The 13,213-nt window shown below is 39.7% G+C and overlaps 1 protein-coding gene across 1 annotated transcript; it reads right to left on the reverse strand.

The window, feature by feature from the left end:
• Nucleotides 1–9,452: 9,452 nt before the first annotated feature.
• Tmsb15a (thymosin beta 15A) lies at nt 9,453–12,339 on the reverse strand. Its single transcript, XM_070039018.1, has 3 exons — nt 12,287–12,339; nt 10,772–10,876; nt 9,453–9,829 (listed from the first exon to the last, which is right to left on the reverse strand). The coding sequence occupies exons 2-3, from the start codon at nt 10,869–10,871 to the stop codon at nt 9,792–9,794; spliced, it is 138 nt and encodes a 45-aa protein (XP_069895119.1). The 5' UTR covers nt 10,872–10,876; nt 12,287–12,339; the 3' UTR covers nt 9,453–9,791.
• Between the last annotated feature and the right edge of the window lie 874 nt (nt 12,340–13,213).

A 13,213-nucleotide genomic window follows, 5' to 3' on the forward strand; every position in this document is an offset into this window, starting at 1 on the left:
CCTCAGCACCACATAAGCAGAAAAGGCCAGAAGTGGTGCTGTGGTTCAAGTGGTAGAGCACTAGCCTTGAGCTGAAGAGCTGAGAGGACAGCACCCAGGCCCAGAGTTCAGGCCCCACGACCAACCAAAAAAATTTAAAGTTTGTGTATGTATATATAATCTCATATATTTACATATATTATATAATACAACCTTGCCTATATAGCTGAAAAATTATATATCAAAATTCAGGAAAACTTAATTTGCAAAGGTTTGGTAAACACCAGAAGTGGAATACATATAAGAAGAATATTTGGGAACGAGAGAGGTTTTTTTAATGTACTGTATGGAGTTATTTTTTTTTCTTTCATTTTTTTTTTCCTTTCGTTTGTCGCCTGTTGTCATTGTTTTTGATTTTGTTACCCTGTGTCTTGTATATATGTATATCTGATTTGGGGAAGGAAAGAGGAATCATAAAATGGTTAGACAAAGGACAGAGGTGAACCAATGCAACAGTGATACTCACAAGACACTATGTTGGAAATGAACTTTCAGCTTGTGGGGAGGGGAGTCTGGGGGAAGGGAAAGTGGGACAAAATGAGGGAGGGATAACATTGTTCAACAAGAGTACTCCATGCCTTACTTATATAACTGTAAGCACACTGTAAATCACCTTTACAAAAAAAAAATAAAATAAGGGACTGGGAAGGTGGCTCAGTGGTAGAGCGCTTGCCTTGCATGCCTGAGGCCCTGGGTTCGATTCCTCAGCACCACATAAGCAAAAAAAAAAAAGCCGGAAGTGGCGCTGTGGCTCAAGTGGTAGAGCACTAGCCTTGAGCTGAAGAGCTGAGGGACAGCGCCCAGACCCAGAGTTCAGGCCCCACGACCGGACCCCCTTAAAAAAATAAAAAAATAAAAAAATAAATAAAATTTTAAAAAGAACAATATAATAGGTAGTCAGGAAAACAGAAGGATATCTGTTATACTATTTTAAATCAAGGAATAACTTAGCCTTTAAACCCCTGAGCAATATCATACAAGATAACTTGGGCTTTCATAATAATGGAATCCCTGTCTCATATTTCTCTCCACTCAAACGGCAGACCCTCTCTAAACTTTCTTAATGGGTGATGACCTTTGTTCAGTACTAATATTGCATTTGTGATCATTTTAATGTAAAGCCAACCCTAAATCTGTGTGTATATGTGTGTGTGCGTGTGTGTACACATTCATGTGCATGCCAGTACTTGGCATTGAACTCAGGGCCTGGGCATGGTCCTTGAGCTTCTTTGTTCAAAGCTAGCATTCTACCAGTTGAGCCACAGTGCCAGCTCCACTTTCAGCTTTTTGGTGGTTAATTAGAGATGAGGCTCATGGACTAGCCTGCTAGGGCTAGCTTTCAACTGCAATTCTCAGATCTCAGCCTCCAGAATAGCTACAATTACAAGAGTGAGCCTCTGGGTCCCTAATAATTTTTCTTCAGGAGGATGACACACACACACACTCTCTCTCTCTTTCTCTGTGTGTGTGTGTGTGTGTGTGTGTGTGTGTGTGTGTGTGTGTGTGTGTGTGTGCTTCATTATATTATATTATATTATATTATATTATATTATATTATATTATATATATATATATTCATTGGCTTCCTTTACTCTTTACCATACTTTTAGGTCTCCATTCTGGGATATACATACCACAGTTTGAAATATCATTTAATAGAATTTCATGTCTTCATCAGAAAACATTTATTCTTCAGACTGCTTTAACTCATATTTGTTAGTGTAATCATCTATTAAATGATGTCTGTGCTTATTATTCCAAAAAAGAAAACTTTCTAAAAAGTGAATCCTATGCAAAAAGATATAAAAATGGATCAATTAAAAGACAAATATTCTTCAAGAGGTACACAATTTAGAAGGATTACTAGATAAGAATAACCTAGTTAATACACAGAATTAAATATTTTCTTTTCTACAGAAGCATCTGAGGCTCAGAAATTCCAAATTATTGTCTAAGGCATAACCATTTTGTAGAAGTTGGAGCTAGAACATATGTCTCAGGTTGTTTATTCCATAACACACAGAACCATGCAAGGGCAAAAACTGATCATTTAACTGAGCATTTACATTTGTTAATGAAAGTGTAAATGATAGTTATAAATGAAATCCTCGATCTCAACATCACAACAGTATATTGTAGTTGAAGATAAACAGCTAAAGTGATAAGAACTTGTGAAATACAGGGTTATACTTTTAAATAAAATCAAGATTTAAAATAAAATAAATTTATTTCATTGCATTCTCCTTTATAGCACAGAAAACATAATATTATGTGCTTTTGTCTTTTTTTTTTGCCAGTCCTGGGGCTTGAACTCAGGGCCTGGGCACTGTCCCTGAGCTTCTTTTGCTCAAGTTTAGCACTCTACCACTTGAGCCACAGCACCAACTTGCAGGTTTTTCTGTGTATGTAGTACTGAGGAATTGAACCCAGGGCTTCATGCACACTAGACAAGCACTAATCCATCTTCCCAGCCCATGCTTCTGTTTTTTGGCAAATATTTTTTCTCCACAGAATATGAAAGAAGTATGTGAAGATTCAAAGTGATCTGGGGGCAGTCACAAAGTGAAACTTTCAAGTAAAAAAAAGTGAGGGATGATACCTGGAGAAGCTATGAGAGATCTTAAAGGACAGGAGTTTCAAGGCAGTAGAAAATAAACCTGGTAGCAGTGCTTTAGTGTCTACTCTCTTTTCATATCTCCTGTTATTCTTTTCCATTAGCTCTGGCCTCTTTTCATAAACAAGCCAACTGTCTGCTTATCATAAGGTTTTAAACATGCTGTTATTTTTCTTTCTGATATTTCTTGCTCTTCTAGATTCCTTTCTCTGAATTGATTCCTCATTGCTCAAGTCACAACTTTCAAGTTCTAAATTACTCAGAGAACCCTCTATGCCCTACAACATAAGGAAAAACCTCTTATTAGACTCTCCTAATATTCTATACTTTAAAAACAGAAATCATCAGTTTGTAGTTATATATTCATTTATATAATTAATATTTACTGATAATTGAACTCTTATGAAACTAAGCTTTCTAAAGGTAGGAGTCATGTATATTTTAGTTTTTAGTGTACCTAGGACATAGTAGATAGTAAATTACTTATGGAATGCATAAATACCCTAACCCCACAGAGAAATAGCAGAGTAGGAAGAATGATATAAAATTGAACACCCTCCATTACAAAACCTGCTGGACTATTGTATGCCAGCCTTTCTCTCATCTCAGAAATGTTTCTTCTCTGTCTCTTTTTCAGTTCTTGGCTTCAACTGAATATACAGACAATAGCCAGACAATCTATAAGATGGTCCAAAACTTACGATGTTTTGATATAGTTTTTCAGATTTACAATGATGCAAGAGTATAGTCACAACCATTCTGTTTTTCATTTGAGGTATTCAATATATTTCATGGTATTTTCTGATCTATAACATACTTTAGCCTAAGGATATACTTGTAAAATAAAGTTTTTCTTTACACTTTGCATGCCTTTACCCTTACTAAGGTATCTATGAAAAATCCAACCACTCATTTCATACCTAACATTGAAAGACCAGATGTTTTCTCATTAATATCAAGAAAAAGACAAGGATTTCAATTGTCATATCCACTTGGTAAAGTAGTAGAAATTCTAGCCAGGGAAATCAGAAAGAAAAAAAGTAAAAATGCCTCAGTGGGCATTTTCCATTTTCTGTTCTTCCTGGAGAGGCATAAAAAGACTATAAATACAATAATCTGAAATTTCAGCAATACTTCTTTTTCTGTAAACCCAAAGTCAATTTGATATAGTCTTTTGATTTGCCATCTTACATAAACCTAATACCAGTGGCTGGCTTGGATCTGGTCACTCTTACAACAGAAGAGACTGAGTGCTGGTGGCTAACAGTTGTAATCCTAGCTACACGGGGTTAAGATCTGTTGCTCTCAATTTGAAGCCAGCCTGAGCAGGTAAGTCCATGAGACTCTTATCTAAGCCACCAAAATGCCAGAAGTGAATGAAGAAGGGGATGACACTGTTCAAAAAGAAATGTACTCATTGTCTTATGTAGCTGTAACCCCTCTGTACACATCCCCTTTGCAATAAAATTGAAATTGAAATTTAAAAAGTCAGAAGAGGAGTTGTGGCTCAGATGATATTATGGAACACTTACTAAGAAACTGTTGAACATGTAGGTGCTGGTGGTTCATGCCTGAAATCTGATCTATGGACAAGGCTGAGAGCAGAGGATTGTAGTCCAAAGCCAACAGGGGTAGAGAAATCTGTGAGGCTCCATGTCAAAATGACCAGCAAAAAGCTGACCAAATCAAAAAAGCTGTGGTATGGTTTAAGTGGTAGAGGGCTAGCCTAGCAAACAAGCTGAGTAAACATGAAACCCTAAGTTCAAACTCTGTGACCAATGAAATACTACCAAAAAAGAAAAACAAGGGAAAAAAAAGATTAAACATCATGTTAAACGCCAGATTAGTGAAACTAGAAACTTCTGTGCCCTGGAAGGGGCTGAGAGAAGAAAACTCTGGATTTCAAACATTGTTCCAGTACTATCTCAAGACCAAAACTATCATGTGTATAATATGATGATTACTAGATAACAGCAAATTAGGTTCAGACCACTGAAATGGTCAAGTATCAAAGAAAAAGCCATTACATCCATAGATAGTTTTCATCTAATGAAATCTGTTGCTGGGTGGGAAGTGGGAAGTAAGTGGGAAAGGTCGAGGCTTGGTTTGGATGAATGATTTCTCTCCACTTTCACTGAAAAGCAGAGACAAAATGTAAAGAAAAATTGTATTCTCTTTATCTACAATAATAGTGATGATAGTAATAATACATCATTTTCCTAGTCTCCTTCACATATATTCTTCCACTTAAATTTTTCTCAGATATAATATATTCTTGACAAATTACTTAGACATAACTTTTTGGTTTGTGGCCTAGGGCTAGACTATCCTTGAACTCACTATGTAAACCAGGCTGGTTGGTACACCTTGAAGGAACAGGATAATATTATAGAAAAGGATCCAAAAAAAACTTCGATGTACATTCTATGATGTGCCTCTCCTTTTCAATCTACTTTATATACTTCATTTGGTTACAGAGCCAACCACTCATTTATATTCTTATTTATCCAATACTTCTGCGAAATTGTAAGTCCCTGAAAAACAAGTATCTGTTACTCCATTCTTGAATGTCTCTATATGACCTTAGATAAACCTTTTGCTATGTAGCCTAGGTCTAGTGTAGATTGGAACTCACTTTGTAACCCACTATGTAACCTACAATGCAACCCAATTTTCCTGTCTGAGTTTCCCTAGTGCTGATACTATGGGCGTTTACCACTATGCTTAGCTTAGATACAGTAAACTCTTGATAAATGCCTGCTGAATTGAAGAATTGTCTTTATAATTTCTGAAATGTTTTACAAAGTTTTATATTATAATCTAGTCCTAAAAACAATCTCAGCAACAAACCATTTATCTAAAGCAGAAATATGTATCACTGAAGTCATCTGAAAAACATGTGAAAACATATCTCTGGGTCAGATTCTCCTAATTTCTGATTATTACATCTGGAGGGCAGCCTGAAAATTTGTATTTCTGACAGGTTCACAGATGACAATAATGCTGCTGTCCCAGATACAGTACTCGAAGAATATTGACCTAAAGCAAAATTCCTGCAGTCTACTCCATTTCATTTATATACTATTTTTTTTGTCATTTGTGCAGCTTGAACTTGAGACCTGGGCACTATCCCTGAGCTTTTGTCCACAGGCTAGTACTCTACTGTTTGAGACACAGCTCCACTGGATTTTGGGTGGTTAATTGGACATAAGTCTCATGGACTTTCCTGCCTGGGCTGGCTTTGAACCACAATCCTCATATCCCAGCCTCCTAAGTAGCAAGGATTACAAGCATGAGCCATCATCTTCCTGCTTCTATATACTAATTTTTTAGAAATAAATTTTCTACATGAGACCCAGAATCCAAATGTTGGAAGCAAAAGATTGTCATGCAACCAAAGATTGTGATACATCATCAAAGGAGAGAAGTAGGTTTGAAGCTAGTGGCCCATGCCTCTAATCTTGGCAACTCAGGAAGCTGAACTCAGGAAGCTAGCCTAGGCAGATAAATCCATGAGAATCTAATCTCCAGTTAACCAGCAAAAAGTCCAAAATTAGAGGTATAGTTCAAGTGTAGGGTGCCAGATGTGAGTATATGTTAGGGAGAGAAAGAGAGAAGTAATAATAATACAAAGTTTAACTTTGTCAGACCATGACAATAGAACATCCTAACTGAACCTTAATATCTAGAAAAAAAAGCCTAGGAATACACACAAACCATTAAGGGTCAGTCTGATGTTTGTAGTCCAGGGACTACATATTGAGAAGTTCTAAACATCATTGCAAGTAATTATCACACCTTGAGTGAAACTACCTTCTTTGCATATTGAGCAATAACTCTTTCCTGTTCAACCTAAATAATATCTCGTTTTCTCTCGGGGTTTGTTTCTTCACTTACCAAATGCAACTCTACTATATAGCACGCCTAGTTGTACACTAGGTCCTGCTATCAGGTTATGCCTTTTCTTTTCATTGTTAAGTGTAACTCTTACAAGGCCTTAATGATGTTGTTTTTTGCAAATAAATGGATTCACAGCAGTAAATTTTCATTTACAGGTATAGAGGCTATTGAAAACATGTTGGATTGGAAAAGCAAGTGATCCCAGTAGGAAGAAAAAATGCCCCCACATTATGTATTTAAGAAATTGAGAAAGTAAAAGAGACTAAATACTAAGTAATATATATATATATTAATATACCAATAAAACAATCAGTTGAAGCTATTTTAAGAAAGAGAGAGAAGTGGATTAGGATGTGTGATGGGGGCATTTGAATTGGGTACATAATATGAGTTTATGAAAATGTCACAATGAAATCCCCTGCAGAAATAATATATGCTAATAAAATAAATTTTTTTAATGTAAGGGGAAAATACTCCACAGAGAAACTATGTTTTTCCCATCATGTTTCTGTGTTATCGGGTGCATCTCTCACCTCTTGCCATGTACTGCTCATCTGCCTCCTACCAACACACACACCCTGGCACTTACACTGCCCAGTGGTAAATAAATACTTGAATAAGCAGTATGGTTACTACATGCACTACTAGGTACAACTGGGCACTAGGAGTTACTGCCCATTCTTGTTCACCTGACAACATTCATGCTTTCCTTTAGACCCTTTGAAATAGGCCCAGTCTTAAACTGGATTAGTGTGAAGCTGTAGATTAAAACGGTTATGAATGCATAGTATCATTATGAAACTTACAAATGGAAAAACTGAAAAGAGAGTAAATGTGTTGGATGATAGAATCAGGGTCCAGAGATCTGATGATAAGCATATCTACAACCAAGATTGGTTCCCCATCTTGTGTAACTCGGATCTAATGGATGGATATAGGAAGTGTCATCAGGGAAGATTTAAAGGTACAAGCACACAACATTTGATTTTAAATACTGGAAAATGATTACACTGTGTAAGTCTTTCAGTATGAAATCTATGATTATTGGACAGAAGTTACATGGTTGAACACAATGAAAGCAGTACAACCCTTCAAGGGGCTAAGTGACTTAATAGAATGATGCTATAGGTAGAAGATAAAGTACTGCTGGCCAACATAGTTTCTTCTAAGGTCCAAATTCTCGATAGCTGCACTAAATCCTGTGATTTTTAGTAGCCTCATCAGCACTTGAACAAAGTTGGCCTTCCTACCATTTTGCTTGTGGAAGTTTATAATGAAGTACACCAAAGAGCTTCCATTTTCTTTAACCTCAGCAAAAATATAAGAAAGTGACCCTTTAGGAAAGGGAGATAAGAAAATCCATGAGATACTCTTGGGACAGGAACAGAGAGGCACAATGCCTAGGTTCATTTGACATAGTACTTTTTTTGTGTGTGTGCCAGGCCTAGGGCTTGAACTTAGTGCTTGGGCACTGTCCCTGAGCTTTTCTCCTCAAGGCTAACACTCTACCACTTGAGCCACAGCTCCATTTCTAGCTTTTTGGTGGTTAAATGGAGATAAAGAGTCATGGACTTTCCTACCTGGACTGGCTTTGAACCTCAATCCTCAGATCTCAGGCTCCTAAGTAGCTAGGATTACCAGCATGAGCTCTGGTGCCTGGCCATAGTACTTTTTGTTGTTGTTGTTGGCTATGGGGCTTGAACTTTGGGCCTGAACGCTGTCTCTCAGCTCTTCAGCTCAAGGCAAGGGCTCTACCACTTGAGCTACAGGGCCACTTCCAGTTTTCTGAGCGTTTATTGGAGATAAGAGTTTCACGGACTTTCCTGCCGGGGCTTGGCTTTGAACCGTGATCCTGAGATCTCAGCCTCCTGAGTAGCTAGGATTACAGGCGTGAGCCACCGGGGCCGGCCATAGTACTTTTTTTTAAATAAAAAGGTCCTGGTCTTCATCAGGCACAGTGGCTCACACTTACAATCTTAACTGCTTGGGAGGCTGAGGTACAAAGATCATGTTCAAGATAATTCCCAGGCAAAATGAGAGATTACCTTCTTGGCAGGTAGCACAAACAGCTTCAGGGGAAATGTAAATAGGCAGAGTTTGGTTCAGGTGAGTGCTCAAGCAGGTAGCGAGACTCTTGTCTCAAAAATAATCATTGTAACTGGGTACTAGTGGCTAACATCTGAGATAGAGGTTCAAAGCCAGCTCGGACAGGAACTCCAACTCTAATCTCCAACTAACCACACAAAAGCCAGATGGAGCTGTGGCTGAAATGGTAGAGCATTGGCCTTCATCAACAAGTTCAGGGACAGCCCTTGAGTTCAAGCCCCATCACTGGCACACAAAAAAAGTCATTGTGGACAAACATAAATTTAGTCTGTAGCTCAGTGGTTGAGAAGCAGCCTGGCAAGGGAGAGGTCCTGAGCTTAACACCCAGTATCACCAAAAATAAGTAAATAAATATTCTGCAGTAATAGGCCCATAATGTTTATATTTATAAATATAACATATAACAAATATGACATAAAACTGAATTATAGGATATTGGCTTTTCTAAATTTAAACTGAGAATAGCATTATCTAAGGACAGGGATTTGGAAGATGCTCATTTCTACGCAGCCCTTGTTGCATTGCCAGTTTGAACTGTTATAATAATATAAATAGTTGGCTTAAATTCATTTCTTCAGAATTGTAGATGTTGGAAGTATCTGATCAAGGTCTAACAAAGTTCCTGGAGAGGTGAATAGGCAAAAAGACTATTTCCCACATGACTAATCTGTTAATATAGTTTTCTTCAACCATTTTGGTTAGCTGAAAGGCTACACTTATGTACTGTTAATTCCTAAGAAGACCACTAAGAATAAACCACAGGAAGACTATGACTATATTTTTAATGCTTTATTGTAAATGAAAATTAAGAGACTACAAAATTATTATGAAGCAGAAGGCACCCATTATAGGTTAAACTGACTCACGCTGTAGGGGGCACAAGGACCATACCCACAAAGGTCATCAATAGTGAGATTACTGACAGCATGTCATGTACCATCTGAAATTTCACTTTAAAAACAAATTTAAGGGGACACTGGTTACTGTTGACCTCTTAGCCAGGGAATATAGAAGAGAAATCATCTACAGGTGCCTCAAGTCTCCACAAACACATAGTTTTACAGAAATAAGCCTAAATTAAGCAAGAATGTCAGGTGATGTTGAAGCTTGCTCTTGAGAGGCAATCTGCATTTTAGGATGTTTGATCACACTCTTTCTCCTGCTGGATAGCTGGGGAGAAAAACAAAAGAAGTCATAAGGATAATGTTCTCATAAGATTAATTTCAGTTTTTTGCAAAAGAGCTCTTTGCTACCAGACTGGAAGGGGGAAGTAATAGCTTAGTGGTAGAGTGCTTGCCTGGCATGCACAGGCCCTGGGTTTGATCCCTAACATTATTAGAAAGGAATTAGTCACTGAATGCTGTGATACCTGCTTTAAATTTACAAACAGAAATCATTACTAGAAATCCTTATGCATGAATGTAAACCATCTCAAGATTTATTAGAATCCACATCAACTATAGTTTTTTTTTGCACTGTTTCCATTTTCCCATAGACTATGTAAATTTGAAAAGTAAAGCAAATAATTTTGTAAAATATATCAAAAGACAGTAAGTAAATTATGCTTTTCTTTTTCTGGGGGGTCCAGTCGTGGGGCCTAAACTCTGGGCCTGGGCGCTGTCCCTAAGCTCTTCAGCTCAATGCTAGCACACTACCACTTGAGCCATAGCACCACTTCCAGCTTTTTTTTTTCCTGCTTATGTGGTGCTGAGGAATCCAACCCAGGGCCTCATGCATGCAAGGCGTCTACCACTGAACCACCTTCCCAGCCCCCAAATTATGCCTTTCAATAATTTTGTTTGGGTCCGGTCGTGGGGCTTTTTTCTTTTTGCTTATGTGGTGCTGAGGAATTGAACCCAGGGCCTCAGGCATGCAAGGCAAGGGCTCTACCACTGAGCCACCTTCCCAGCCCACTTTTCAATAATTTTGACTTATTTTGGAGTTCTCAAATAATGTAGACATAACAAAAAGTTTTCTGCAGCATCTGTGAATATATTGTTTGTCTAGAAATCTTCCTTGAGAAATTCTGGAGAGCAAAACTGATAGGCTTATTTACAGATCTGATCAACTTTGCCCATTGTTTGATTCAACTAGAAATCCCACATGACTTACTTTCCTTTGAAGGAAGAGTGTTTTTTTCCTCAGTATTAGTTTTCTTTAGTTTTGATCTGTCAAACTTCTCCACTTCGGACATGTCTGGCTTATCACTCATCTTGACTAAAACAGTGAAAAATCAAAATTTAAGGTTATTCAGAACAACCATCAGATCCAGAGGCAAAAGTAAAATATTACCTCATTTAATAACAATGTATATTTTTCTTGCTTATTTTAACAGGAAACAGAAATCAACCTTAGAAAAGTCACGTTTTTATTAGAATATTCTCAATTTCACATCATTACTTTTGGTAGGCAGTGATGATGAATGAATATACACTAAAATCAAGACGCCCAATAAGTCCAGAGCCAATATGTCTGACTTCTAAAATCACAACAATTCTGAAATGGAGGGGACAGAAGCACCAGAGTAGGACAGAAGATCGGGGATGAAGATAAGAAGGGTAAGGAGGAGGAGGCTTACCACAAGGGCTGAATTGTGTGATAATAGAGGGTAGAACTATTTGAGTATCTTCACTTTCTATTCAATTACAGGTGTTTTTTTTTGCATTTTCTAAGCGAAAAACAGCAACACACACATACACATACAGTTGAACTAATTTCTTTCTATTTAAAATGTCCAAAGACCATAGACTAAGATGCTACAGTAAAAGGAGGTATTTAATTCAGCATAACCAATTACACGTCATGCAATCTTGGTGTCATTGGTTTGTAAATGCTATTAGAAAGAACAGCTAATTAGGATCTGACGTGAGACTTCAGCAGAATGAGTTGTCTCATTTCACCCTTCTTGGTACCGGTAAGAGGCAAGAAGGTAAGCTGCTTGGCTGTAGGCGCGAGACGTTTGGTGACCACCAATCATTCCGGGTTTGCTCAGAAGAGACAATAGGAGCCCACACACACCAGAGGGGAAAGCTCTGTCCTCTGCGTGCCTCGCCCCACCCTGGTGGGAGAAGGCAGGGCCAGTGCCCAGGGTAGAGTGGAGAGGACCCCAAGCAGCCACAAGTTCCAAACTCGCCCCGTCCAGTCAAGGCTGCCCCAAGAGACTTGTTTCTGCGATCAGACGCCAAAGGCAACGCTGGCTAACCTGGGATTAACAGAATCATGGCAGGGCGGGCGGTCAGGAGCAGTTTGCGTACATTTCAAAGTACCTGTTATCGCTGTCGTGTGCCTTAGCACAATGGGGGTGAAGAAGCCAAGGGCCAAGACCCCGAAAGCCTTCCAGAGTAGCCCCAACCCTCCTCCGGGTCCTCCCCGTCTGGGAACTGTAGAGACGCGGCTGGACGGCTCAGGCCGTCCGGGGACCCCCGGGAGGCTCAGTATCCTTAACTGAAAACCTGGAGGCTGCGCCCCGAGGAAACAAAGGCGCGGCCTCTCACACGACCCACCCGCCGCGCAGCCGCGAAACATCGGCCCGGACCGCCGCCTCCTCCTCCCCAAACCCCGCACATGCCCCGCGCGCGCCCTCCCGTCCTCACGGTCCCCGACTCCGACCGGACCACGCGTTCTCACCTGGAGGCCTGGTGGCTCCCGCGAGGACGCTGGCAGAAGTAGAACGCTGGCTGGCTCGGAGCCGGTTGGGAGCTGAGCGGTTCCGCGCGGGTCTTTTTAAGTCTTGTAGCAGGCCACACCCTCAGGCCTCGCCCCAGACCTCTCCGATTGGACGGCGGATCCCGGGCCCTTCGGTTCCTCCTCCCACGGCGGCAGCTCGGAATCTCCGCACCCCCTGCTACACCCTCACCCCTGCCACTCGCTACCCGGCTTTAAGACGCCATTGAAGACCCCGCCTCGGACTCGCCCGGGGAGAACCCAAGGGAGAGCCGACTTCCTCTCACCGATTCTGCCTAGGGGGTCGGTATTTCCCTGGAATCAAATGCTTTCAAGCACTCTCCGCTTTTTTTTTTTTTTTAATAGAATGTTGAGATGACCGTGGTACGGACGCGAAACTCAGTGATCTCTGTCCCAATCCTTAGCCTGGCAGAAGAGCAGCGATGCTGCTCATGGTGAAGGTGGGGGGTACGAGTTCATCCACGCCCGCAGCTGGACATCTCTGTGAAATGATGCAGTCCTATGTAGAAGACACATTTCTCACTTTCGCTTCCACTAAAATTTGATATCAGACAAATTACAATAATCATGGGAGAATCTGCCGAGACTATCTTTATGTTCTCCAATCCATAACACTTTGCTTGCGCAAAAGAGACAAAAACATGTCAGTAGACGGAAATAAAAATTCCACAATAAATGACAATATTGTGAGGAGAAACAATATTTCTGTTACTTGAAGAGACAAAAGTTTAAGGTCATTATTTGGGTACTCACCCAGAATATTAAGTGTTAAGGCAAAATGGAGGTAGAACTGTCCAGATTGCTCCCCAGATTTTCCACATGATCTACACATGTGGTGTAGATCTACACAGATCAAAACCCACTGTCTTG

Source organism: Dipodomys merriami, unplaced genomic scaffold, assembly GCF_024711535.1.
Source record: "Dipodomys merriami isolate MVZ:Mamm:240054 unplaced genomic scaffold, mDipMer1.0.p SCAF_3, whole genome shotgun sequence".
Classification (NCBI taxonomy): Eukaryota; Metazoa; Chordata; class Mammalia; order Rodentia; family Heteromyidae; genus Dipodomys; species Dipodomys merriami.

Coding starts and splice junctions, on each gene's coding strand:
- Tmsb15a (XM_070039018.1), bottom strand. CDS start 10,871: ATGAGTGATAAGCCAGACATGTCCGAAGTGGAGAAGTTTGACAGATCA. Junction 9,830..10,771: donor CACTCTTCCTTCAAAGGAAA/GTAAGTCATGTG, acceptor TTTTCTCCCCAG/CTATCCAGCAGGAGAAAGAG.